The sequence below is a fragment of the Rattus norvegicus genome, chromosome 20 (assembly GCF_021556685.1).
Source record: "Rattus norvegicus strain SHRSP/BbbUtx chromosome 20, alternate assembly SHRSP_T2T, whole genome shotgun sequence".
In the NCBI taxonomy this organism is placed as follows: domain Eukaryota; kingdom Metazoa; phylum Chordata; class Mammalia; order Rodentia; family Muridae; genus Rattus; species Rattus norvegicus.
Window position 1 is genome coordinate 52,437,704 of NC_141553.1, and position 12,402 is coordinate 52,450,105.

Genomic DNA, 12,402 nt, shown 5'->3' on the forward strand with positions numbered 1-12,402 from the left:
ATTTTCTGAGGAACCTCCAGACTGATTTCCAGAATGGTTGTACCAGTCTGCAACCCCACCAACAATGGAGGAGTGTTCCTCTTTCTCCACATCCTCTCCAGCATCTGCTGTCACCTGAGTTTTTGATCTTAGCCATTCTCACTGGTGTGAGGTGAAATCTCAGGGTTGTTTTGATTTGCATTTCCCTTATGACTAAAGATGCTGAACATTTCTTTAGGTGTTTCTCAGCCATTCAGCATTCCTCAGCTGTGAATTCTTTGTTTAGCTCTGAACTCCATTTTTTAATAGGGTTATTTGTCTCCCTGTGGTCTTACTTCTTGAGTTCTTTGTATATTTTGGATATAAGGCCTCTATCTGTTGTAGGATTGGTAAAGATCTTTTCCCAATCTGTTGGTTGCCGATTTGTCCTAACCACGGTGTCCTTTGCCTTACAGAAGCTTTGCAGTTTTATGAGATCCCATTTGTCGATTCTTGATCTTAGAGCATAAGCCATTGGTGTTTTGTTCAGGAAATTTTCTCCAGTGCCCATGTGTTCCAGATGCTTCTATAGTTTTTCTTCTATTAGTTTGAGTGTATCTGGTTTGATGTGGAGGTCCTTGATCCACCTGGACTTAAGCTTTGTACAGGGTGATAAGCATGGATTGATCTGCATTCTTCTACATGTTGACCTCCAGTTGAACCAGCACCATTTGCTGAAAATGTTATCTTTTTTCCATTGGATGGTTTTGGCTCCTTTGTCAAAAATCAAGTGACCATAGGTGTGTGGGTTCATTTCTGGGTCTTCAATTCTGTTCCATTGGTCTATCTGTCTGTCTCTGTACCAATACCATGCAGTTTTTATCACTATTGCTCTGTAATACTGCTTTAGTTCAGGGATAGTGATTCCCCCTGAAGTCCTTTTATTGTTGAGGATAGTTTTAGCTATCCTGGGTTTTTTGTTATTCCAGATGAATTTGCAAATTGTTCTGTCTAACTCTATGAAGCATTGGATTGGTATTTTGATGGGGATTGCATTGAATCTGTAGATTGCTTTTGGTAAAATGGCCATTTTTACTATATTAATCCTGCCAATCCATGAGCATGGGAGATCTTTCCATCTTCTGAGGTCTTCTTCAATTTCTTTCTTCAGAGTCTTGAAGTTCATATTGTACAGATCTTTTACTTGCTTGGTTAGAGTCACACCGAGGTACTTTATATTGTTTGGGACTATATGTTAACAGTGTGTTCCGGTTGGTCTCCAGTCTGTCCAGCAGCTACGAGGCGCAGATGAAGAGCCTCCTGCGGATCGTGAGGATCTTCTGCCACGTCTTCCGCATTGGCCCCTCGTCTCCCAGTAACGGCATGGATATGGGCTACAATGGGAATAAGACTCCAAGGAGCCAGGTGTTCAAGGTCAGCAACGTCGTTACGATGGCCGTAACACAGCGTCAGTCATTAAAACTGTGGCCGGGCACGTTGGGGTCCTAACTGGGTTACGTATCCTCCTTTTCAGTTTTGTCTAATGAACAGGATTTAATTGGTAAGCTTTTCAAGTTTGTCTTACATGTGCATTAGTGCCGTTCGTGTTTTTACGGATAGGATAGTTAGTATTAAAGTAATTGTACTGAATTACAGTTTGTTTATTTATTTTACACAGTAATAGATGTTGAAGCCAGGTCCTTCTATGTTCAGTGCAAGCGTTTGACCATACTGACCTGTTCCGTGTTTGGTAGCTGAGGCAGGCCTTGAATTTACCATCGTCCTGCCCCTCCCAAGTAGCGGATTACAAATCTCAGCCACCAGGTCTAGCTCAGATGATGAATTGTTAATGCAGAATATAAGCCATCATCTTAAAAATGTTTTACTAGAAGATAAACAATCCGGTTTTGTTCATTTGTATTCTGTATGTGCTGTGGTTTATGTCTGTGCTATGTATTTTATAGGAAAGGCTATTCTTAATAGCTCTGTTAACATTCCTGGGATTATTTTAATGAAGATTATTTGAGACTTTTAAAGAATACTTGGATTACTTTGACTACCTCTCCTAACACGTATCATTGTTATTACCCATGTCGAATCACGGGTTTATGAACTAGCCGAGCCTCTGCTGATGCTGATCTTCATGTTACATCTTTAATGTAAGGCCATGGTCTTGATCTTCATGTTACATCTTTAATGTAAGGCCATGGTCTTGATCTTCAGCACAGCATAAGTTAAGCAGTAACAAGAAGGAAGCATGTCTGTGCACAGCAAATGTTTTTCTCGTGAGTCACACTTCACACTGTTTGTTTGTATTATCTTTAAGGGTAGTAAGAGGTTTCTGTGTTATAAAATTTACCTTTGAGGTTCACAAAGACAATATTTCTTAAAACAACCTTTAGGTTTTATCTCCAAGTAAGAAAAACATTTTTATGTAGTATCACTTGAAAAGATGTACTGTTTATAAAGATTCTATGTTGATATTATATGCTAAATAATTCTGGTTATTATATCTAAATCTATCTTACATGAAACTTTTGACATACTTAACAGATAAGTGGCTTACAAGCCTTTTGATACTACATTAAAATGATTTGTGTATTATTACTTGGTGTGATGTGTGTATTTGGGTGCAGGCTTGTGGAGATCACAGGCCAACTCTTGGGAGTTGGTTGTGTCCTCTCTGCCTTTCTGTAGGTCCTAGGTATTGAGCGAGTGCTTTACCTGTGAGCCCTGCTGACCGACACTGCACTTCTGAACCTGAGACTAGGTGTGCAGCCCCTTAGAAACGCTCCTGTTTATCTGCGTTTTGTCCTCTTTTTTTCTTCTGGAATCAGTACAGGAAAGATAATTTTCAGCTATACATATGTTTCTTTTTAACCTCTTTTTTTCACCTCTTGTGCCACCTTCTGGAAGAAGGAAACCAAGCATTTTTTGAATCAAATTTGGTTTCCAGGTCCTGTTTTCTTTAGTTGGGATTGGCAGTTTACTACTGTTGTAGCTGTTGATTGGCTACTACTGTTGTAGCGTTTCCATCCAGGCAGCTAATCTGCTCTGTTCTCAGTGCTTTTCTCAGTGAGGTTTGCTCCTCACATGACATCGTATGATGTTGTTCCAAATGAATTCTGGCATGGTTTACTGTGTTAGGACGGATTCCCTGGATTCTACTTTCTATGGAGCCGTAATGATGGTAGGAAATTCTAGTAGGTTTAGACAGTGGTCACTGCTTCATTATTCTTGACATTTGACTCTGTCTTGCTAATGGGCTCTGTAAACACATGACAGTTGGCTCAATGCTAGTTTCTGTATAATCAGTACAGGCTCAACTGTAAGTATGTCAACGATACTGTTTCCTGTGCTCTCCCATTGTGTTTTTCAGCATTGGTACTTAAATGTAGGTCCTCACATATGCTAGTGACATGCTGTTTCTCTGTCTAATGAAATCCAGACTTTGTGTTTTGTCAAATAGTTCTGGGTTTTCTTTCCTTTTAGTTTTTGCTGTACTGGGAAATGAACCCAGGACCTCATATATTTTAGGCAGGTGCTCTGTTATTAAGCTATATTCTGACCATTTAATAGTTTTTAATTAAAGAGTATTCATACCATGTTTTGATTGTGTTGTCCCCCAAGTCCTTCAAGATCCCCCACCCTGCCCACCAACCTTTATGTTCATTATGCCTTGTCTTTCCCTTCCTTCTCCCGTCCTTCCTCTCAATCAAGTGAAAAATCAACAAATCAGTAAGAAAAAACATAATAAAACAAAACCAACAAAAAGTCACACCCCGAAAAAAAGAAAAAAACCCAGAAACAAAACAGATCCTCTTGTGTGGGCCAATTCCTCCTGGTAACAGGGCTTGTCCAGTAGTGTGGTTGGTTCACCCAGTGTCATTCCACTGTAGAAAGCTGAGTTTCCATTTCAACGCAAGGATCAGTTGTAAATAGCTTCTTGATTAGGGGTGGGACTCCATATCCAGTTGCCCTCTCAGTGATAGGACCCTGTCTGGGTTATCCCTATGTAGGGCTTGTGTATGCTTCCTCAGTTTGCAAGTTCATGTGAGTATCAATCCTGCTGTGTCTGCAGAACACTGTTTCCTTAGGTCATCTATCACCACTGGCTCTTAAGCATTTCCACCTCCTCTTTGGATAGTTCCCTGATCCTTGAGGGAGGGGTTTGATGAAGACGTCTGTCTTAGTTACAGTTTCCACTGCTGTGAACAAATGGGCGTTTAATTAGGGCTGCCTTACAGGTTCAGGGGTTCAGTCTATTATCACCGTGCATGGCAGCATGCAGGCAGACACAGAGAAGGAGCTGAGGGTTCTACATCTTGATCTGAGGGAAGGCAGGGGAAGACTAGCATCTGCAAGCAGCAAGGAACATGAGCATAGGATCTCAAAGCCCACCCCCACAGTGACACACTTCCTCCAGCAAGGCCACACCTCCTAATGGTGTCATTTCCCACGGGCCAAGCATATTCCAACCACCACAACATCCATTCAAGACTAAGTGCTCCGAGACCTGCTCTGTGCATTGTCTAGTTGTGAGTCTCTGTGCTGACTCCTATCTGTTGTGAGAAGTTTCTCTGATGAGTGTTGAGCACAGCACCGAATCTGTGGGCATCACCTTTTTTTTTTTAAAGATTTATTTATTATATATAAGCACATAAAATCGTATCTGTCTGTCTGTCTGTCTACCTACCTATCTATCTATAGCTGTCTTCAGACACACTAGAAGACGGCATCAGCTCTCAGTACAGATGGTTGTGAGCCACCATGTGGTTGCTGGGAATTGAACTCAGGACCTCTGGAAGAGCAGTCAGTGCTTTTAACCACTGAGCCATCTCTCCAGCCTGGATATTACCTTTTAATTAACTAATTTTTTAGCTTAATTTTTCCTTTTATTGAGAATAGATTTTTTCCTTTCTAATCTATATGGTTTGTGGTTTCTGCTTCCTCTATCCTAGCTCCTCCCAGCCTCCCCGTCCATTCAAATCCACACCCTCTTACTGGCAAACAAACGGGTTTCTGTGGGACAGTAGTGAAGTGAAATAGGATAACAAACACTAGCATCAGAATAGGACAAAACAAAGAAACAAAAGGCAAGGAGCCCAGGAAGCAGACCCTTGTTTGCATTCAGGAATCCCCTCACAAACACTAAACTTAAATCCCTCTTATAACTGCAGAGGACCTGGAGCAGATGCGTGCAGGCCCAGCACTCGGCCTCAGTCTCTCAGTGCACAGGACCTTTGTTCACCTTGGTCAGAGCCTCTGTCTCCGGCTCCCGTCCCCTCCCGCTCTCCCACTCTTTCTGCCTCTTCTCGCTGATCCGAGGGGAAGGATTGGATGGATGCATCCTGTTTAAGGGCTGAGTGATCCAAGAGCTCTCATTCCTTGTACAATATCTGCCTGTGGGTTTCTGTATTTTTTCCAAATGCTGCAGGAGGAAACTTCTCTGGTGATGGTTGAGCAAGGCACTGATGTGTGAGTAGAGGAGAATTCCTTCAGGAGTCATTTATTGCTGTATTTTCCATTCCTTTCCTTTCCTTTTTTTTTTTTTTTAAGGCTAGTATTTGGTTTTACTCTAGTTCTTGGTCACCCATCAGTGTTGGGTGTGGGTTCCAGATTGTGGAGTGGGCCTTAAGTCAGATCAGTTCCTGGTTGGTTACTCCCACAAACTTTGTGTCACTGTTGCCTTCGCATCTGTTGTAGGCAGGTCACCGTAATGGGTCGACGGTTCGTGTCTTAGTTGATGCTGATTTTCTCCCTTTGGTTGCTTGAAGAGTAGTACCGTTCTGTACACTTAGGTGTGGCAGCTGCCCGTTCTGTGTGGGTACAGCGAGTTGTATGTGAACTGTCTTCACCAGTGATGCCTCGCTGTTGCTGTGTGGACAGTGACCTGTAGTTTTGGCACCAGCCTGGTTTGTTTGAGGGAGGGAGGTGGAGTTATATGGGACTTCTTTGGCTACCAGCTCAATTAGATGCATCTCATTCTCATCATTGGGATTTTCATCTGGTGACGAGAGATGGCTGGATGGGGCTTTGACTCCCCATTACTTGGCAGTTTCATTTAGATCTTCATCATATATGCATATATTTTAGGAAGATTGTACTGTGTTAGGTTTCTGTAATACTCCTCGAATGTCCCTTAATTTTAGTGATCTCCCTGTTCCTTCCCTCATCCCCGTTCCCTCCCCTTCTTTACTGTCCTCCTATACCATTCTCCCCCTCCCCATCCTTCCATAACTATCTGTTCTACTTCACTGGAGTCCCTTACTGTATGCCCACCCTCTGTGGCTGGATGGACTGTAGCCCGGATATCATTGACTTAACAGTCAGCATCCACACTTGGAAGGGGTTACTTCACTTAGGATAATAGGTTTTGGTTTTATCTATTTACCTGCGAATTTTATGGCTTCGTATTTTCTTTATCCCTTCATCTGATGTTTACCCTTTCTGGCTGTATGACTAGAACGGCAATGAAATGGTTGAACAAGTGTCTCTGTGGTAGGATGAAGCATCCTTTGGGTTCATGCCCCAGAGTGGTATAGCTGGATCTTGAGGTAGATCAATTTACATCTTTCTAAGAATCTACCACGCTGATTTCTACAGTGGCTGTATAAGTTCACACTCCCATCAGCAGTAGAGGAGCGTTCCCCTTGCTCCACATCCTCACCAGCGTGAGCTGTCAATTGGTTTATTGATCTAAGCCATTCTGACTGCTGTAAGCTGAAATATCAAAAGTAGTTTTGACTTGCATCTTCCAAATGACTAAGGATGTTGAACATTTCTTTAAGCATTTCTCAGCCTCTGAGTTTCCTCTATTGAGAATTCTCTGCTTAGATCTGTACCTTAGTTTTTCAATTGATTGTTTGCCTATGCCTAGTGTTTTGGGTTCTCTATTTGGATATTGGCTCTGTGCTGCATGTGTAGTTGGTAAAGCCCTTCCCCATTCTGAGGACTGCTGCTTTGTTCAGCTGGCCATGCCCTTCTGTGCAGGTTTTCGGTTTTGTGAGGTTCCCTTTATCGTTGCTCTTACTGCCTGTGCTGTAGTGTTGGCAGATGGTCTCGAGGTGCCAGTGAGTCCAAGGCCATGCACACTTCCCTACATCAGACTCGGTGCATTTCGCTTCATGTTGAGGTGTGTGATCCATTTGGAGTTGAGCTTTGTGAGGGTGATAGGTCTGGATCTATTTGCATTCTGGTGTGTGTGTGTGTGTGTGTGTGTGTGTGTGTGTGTCTGTGTGTATGTGTGTGTTTGTGTGTGTGTCTGTGTGTCTGTGTTTATGTCTCTGTATGTTTGTGTGTGTGTGTGTCTGTGTGTGTGTGTCTGTGTGTGTGTGTGTCTGTGTGTATGTGTGTGTGTGTGTGTCTGTGTGTATGTCTCTGTGTGTATGTGTGTGTGTGTCTGTGTGTATGTCTCTGTGTGTATGTGTGTGTGTGTCTGTGTGTATGTGTGTGTTTGTGTGTGTGTCTGTGTGTCTGTGTTTATGTCTCTGTATGTTTGTGTGTGTGTGTGTCTGTGTGTGTGTGTGTCTGTGTGTGTGTGTGTCTGTGTGTATGTGTGTGTGTGTGTCTGTGTGTATGTCTCTGTGTGTATGTGTGTGTGTGTCTGTGTGTATGTCTCTGTGTGTATGTGTGTGTGTGTCTGTGTGTATGTGTGTGTTTGTGTGTGTGTCTGTGTATCTGTGTTTATGTCTCTGTATGTTTGTGTGTGTGTGTGTGTGTGTCTGTGTGTCTGTGTGTATGTCTCTGTATGTTTGTGTGTATGTGTGTGTGTGTCTGTGTATATGTCTCTGTGTGTATGTGTGTGTGTGTCTGTGTGTGTGTCTGTGTGTATGTCTCTGTGTGTATGTGTGTGTGTGTCTGTGTGTATGTCTCTGTGTGCGTGCGTGCGTGTGTGCGTGCATGCGTGTGTGTCTGTGTGTGTGTGGGTTGGAATCAGGTGTCCTTCCATGTGTGGAGTTTTTGTCTGGGTTAGTTCAGTTCCATTGATGAAAGTGCACTTGTCTTGGTGTCAGTTCTATGCTGTATTTATTACTATAGCTCTGTAGTACACCTTTCAAATTAGGGATGCTTTATTTCAAGTTTTTCAATATTTTTGTCATGATTATTTTTATTTAGAGGCCAGTTCCTCTTCTGTTTCCTACAGGCAAATGTGACCCCTGTTCTTCTGCTTGAAAGTTTATTTCTGAAGTAGTTTGCTGGCATACAGAGAACAGGAAGAACATACATGTAGTTTACTGTTTCGGTCATGACGAGGAGCCCTTGGATTGTGACTCGAGTCCTGAGGCATTTTCAGTGGTGATCTGTTAGTGTCCGCGTCCGCTGGTTCTTTCTAACGCCACAGCTACTCTAAATCTTGTAACCGTAAGGACTGACTATTGGAAAACCCTCTTTCTAGGCTGAGGGGTGCTCATTTCAACTTCACTGAAGGGGAACCTAATTTCATTAGGAAGAGGATGCTCTGGTTTCCTGCGTACCTTGAGCATAGAGCCAGGGAGCGAAGCTTCTGTTCCGTGTAGTTGTCATTAATTTAATTTTGTTTAATTCTTGCTTAATGTATAAACAGAAAAAGTAGAGATAAATTGTTTGCAAATTCAGTGGGTAAAGTGCTCAGATTTACAGAAAGCTGAAGTAAAGCGAGGGAGGGAAGTGGTGAAGGCGTTGTTATTACCTCTGGATAGGTGGGATCTTCTGGGTAGAGCAGGTTGCTTGGCCAGCTTCTGAGGCTGCAGACACGGCTGTTTAGTCTCTTTCCATGGGGTTCACCAAATCAAGGTGACTTAGTTGTTATTTTTAGGTTAGTTTAGGTCTTTCTTAAATCTTGGCTCAGTTTATAGTTTCTGTAATTACTCAGCATTCACAAGTAAGAGTAAATACTCAGTGCAGGAGGATGGCTAGTTCTTGATAGGAATATTTAAATGTGTATGACATGAAGGGATGTTTAATCTGTGCTCCCTTTCAAATTCAGTGGCTGGCCATGGTTGTGGTTGTGCTCTTTGTAAATAATTGTTGTTGGTCATTTATAATTCACCTCTGATACTTGGTCTGTGATGGTGTAAAGTATAATAAAATAAAATGTATGCATAATTACCTCAGAGGAGACACTTCACTCTGCTCAGCAGGGATATTCAATATTCAGAAGCAAGGTTCAGTTACGTCCAGTTCCCTGTTTACCTGTTATCCTAGCCGGTGAGAAGTGGGTGCAGGAGGATCTGGAGGCCCAAGTTGTCTTGGCTACACATGTAGCCTAAAGCTATCTTAGGCCAGCGCAACAGCAATAGGGATCACGTGCTAAGAACTAGGTAGAGGCCAGAGTCGTACACTTGACATGCTTGAGGTTCTGGGTTTATTCTGACACTGGGCGGGGTGTGTGTGTGTATGTGTGTGTACGCAGGGAGAGACCCACAGTATACTAGTTTGTGTTTTTTTATTACTTTTTTTCTTACTGTGCGTTTGTTTGCACATGTGTGCATGTATCTATGCCTGAGTGTCAAGGTATGTGTGTAGAAGTCAGAAGACCACCTCGGGAGTCCATTTTCTCCTTCATACGTGTCCTAGGGCTGAAAGAATGTGTGTTGTCCCGAGTGTTACAGGGGGTAGAGCTAGAGAATCCAGCCCCTTGGAGGACCATGTGTGGATCCAAGACATTGAAACAAGCTGCCTTGGAGACCCAACTATGTTAAAGATGCCAGAGCCACGGGCTATCCGCTGAGGAAAGCTGCTAACAGGGAGGGGAACCAGCCCAGGAGAAAGGAGTTTCCTGCAGTGAACAAAGATGAAAAAGAAGTCGGAGATCTGAAGACCGCTCTGACATCACACAGTAAGATGCAGATCTGAAGACCACTCTGACATCACACAGTAAGATGCAGATCTGAAGACCGCTCTGACGTCACACAGTAAGATGCAGATCTGAAGACCGCTCTGACATCACACAGTAAGATGCAGATCTGAAGACCGCTCTGACGTCACACAGTAAGATGCAGATCTGAAGACCGCTCTGACATCACACAGTAAGATGCAGATCTGAAGACCGCTCTGACATCACACAGTAAGATGCAGATCTGAAGACCGCTCTGACATCACACAGTAAGATGCAGATCTGAAGACCGCTCTGACATCACACAGTAAGATGCAGATCTGAAGACCGCTCTGACATCACACAGTAAGATGCAGATCTGAAGACCGCTCTGACATCACACAGTAAGATGCAGATCTGAAGACCGCTCTGACGTCACACAGTAAGATGCAGATCTGAAGACCGCTCTGACGTCACACAGTAAGATGCAGAGCTTGGAGTTTGCCCAGCTGGTTTCCTCTTTTGCTTTGGGGATTACAGTTAAATGATTGGATGAATCTCAGAGGAGATTCAAACTTTGGACTGTTAACATTGAGACAGCTATAGACTATGGAGGTTTTTGAAGTTGGACTAAATATATTCTGCATTATGCTGTGTTTAGATATGGCCCCCATAGACTCATAAGTTTGAACAAGCCTATGGGGGCCAGGGAAGAGGATGTGATGATTGATATATATATATATATATATATATATATATATATATATATATATATATATATATATATGTATGTATGTATATGTATATATATATGCGCTCAGCTCAGGGAGTGGCACTATTAGAAGGTGTGGCCCTGTTGGAGTAGGTGCGTCACTGTGGGTGTGGGCTTTAACACCCTCATCCTAGCTGCCCGGAAGCCAGTATTCTGCTAGCAGCCTTCAGATGAAGATGTAGAACCCTCAGCTCCTCCTGTGCCATGCCTGCCTGGATGCTGCCATGTTCCCACCTTGATGATAATGGACTGAACCTCTGAACCTGTAAGCCAGCCCCAATGAAATGTTGTCCTTTAAAAGAAAAAGAAGAACGTGTGTGTCAAGCTTGGTAGCAAACCCCTAAGTCTGAGCCTCCTCACTGTCCTGTACAAGCTGTGGTTTGGCAATACAGTCATTATGTTTCTTGTCTTAAATACTGGTTATTGGTGCTAGAGACTCAGCAGTTAAAAGCACTTGCACTTTTGGAAGATTCAGGTTCAGTTCCCAGCACCCACTTGGTAGCTCACAATCATCTGTAACTCCATGCCCTGGGGATCTGATGACCTCTGCTGGCTTCATTGGGCACTGCGCACACATGATACACAGCTGTGGATGTAGATAAAACACCCACACAGGAAAATAATAAGATAATCCTAAAAATTATTAATTATTAGAGATGAGTTATAATGTATGTATATTTTAATATATACACACCTACATTACCCCCCTCTTCATAATTTCATATTATAAGTTATAAAAATAGTATGAACGCTTTTTTTCCCCATCTTTATTAAAATTGGGTATTTCTTATTTACATTTCCCGGTTTCCATGCCAATGTCCCCTAGCCCCTCCCCCTTCCCTTCTATATGGGTGTTCCCCTCCCCATCCTCCCCCCATTACCGCCCTTCCCCCAAGAATCCTGATGGACGCTCTTTAAGAAGCACAGTGCACTAAACAGTTTGCTCATATTTTTAGCAAATTTCAGGTTTTTAAATAAAAAATACTTGTGGTTTAAAATTGTTGACATCATGATAATAAATGCGAGGGGATTATAAAGGCAATAAGAGGTTAAAAGTACTTGTTTGAAAATGAGCGATTGCTTAAACCTTTTGTTAGATTTTATTTTCTTTGTAAATTACAGGAACAATGCACATACTTTTTAACAGTTGTATACTTACATCGCCTTTAAGCTTCACTAAGAGTTAGGAAGATAAACATGTTTAGAATAAATTTCTTATACATCTGTGAGTGAGGTTTTAGATTTGTCTTTTTTTCTTCAAAAGAAATATTGTCTTTTAAGAATGTCGTTTTAAAAGCCCGTCTCGTTCCCTTTCAGCCTTTGGAATTGCTTTGGCACTCTCTGGATGAGTGGTTGGTTTTAATAGCCACAGAATTAATGAAGAACAAAGAGGACTCAGCGGATATCACCTCCATTTTACTGAAACAGAAAGGCCAGGATCAAGAGGCCTCTTGTATTTCAGCGTTTGAGCCACCAGGACCTGGGAGCTATGAACGCCTGTCCACTGGTCCCGGGGAATCCAAACCAGATGTGCTTGCCGGGAAGCAGGAAGCCAGTGCGGACTGTCAGGATGTCATTTCTGTGACGGCCAACCGGCTAAGTGCTGTCATTCAAGCCTTTTACATGTGCTGCTCCTGTCAGATGCCTCCAGGGTAAGAAAGTTTGACCTACTGTAATTTTCTTTGGCAAATGAAGAAAAGCTGCAATATTTTTGTAATTTCAGAAAAGACAAATATATATATATTTTTAAATAGAAAGTTTTTCTTAAAGGTTCTATTCACGTTTTTCTTAGGAAACTCATTGTACTAATACAAATCTGGTAAAAATATTTATATTTTGTAAAAGTCTATGTATTCATTGGTGAATGCTACTTCAG

At 42.4% G+C, this 12,402-nt stretch overlaps 1 protein-coding gene across 33 annotated transcripts in view; it reads left to right on the plus strand.

The window, feature by feature from the left end:
• The window catches only part of Hace1 (HECT domain and ankyrin repeat containing, E3 ubiquitin protein ligase 1), a 108,345-nt gene that overhangs the window by 58,244 nt on the left and 37,699 nt on the right, over positions 1-12,402 (plus strand). For 20 of the 33 annotated variants that reach the window (XR_015644900.1, XR_015644896.1, XR_015644897.1 and 17 more), the window contains 2 exon segments: positions 1,242-1,392; positions 11,844-12,178. Coding sequence is in view for 25 of the 33 variants with exons in the window: in XM_087597875.1 (XP_087454001.1) it covers positions 1,242-1,392; positions 11,844-12,178 (486 nt within the window). In the remaining 8 variants the exon portion in view is untranslated. 33 annotated transcript variants of the gene reach the window in all.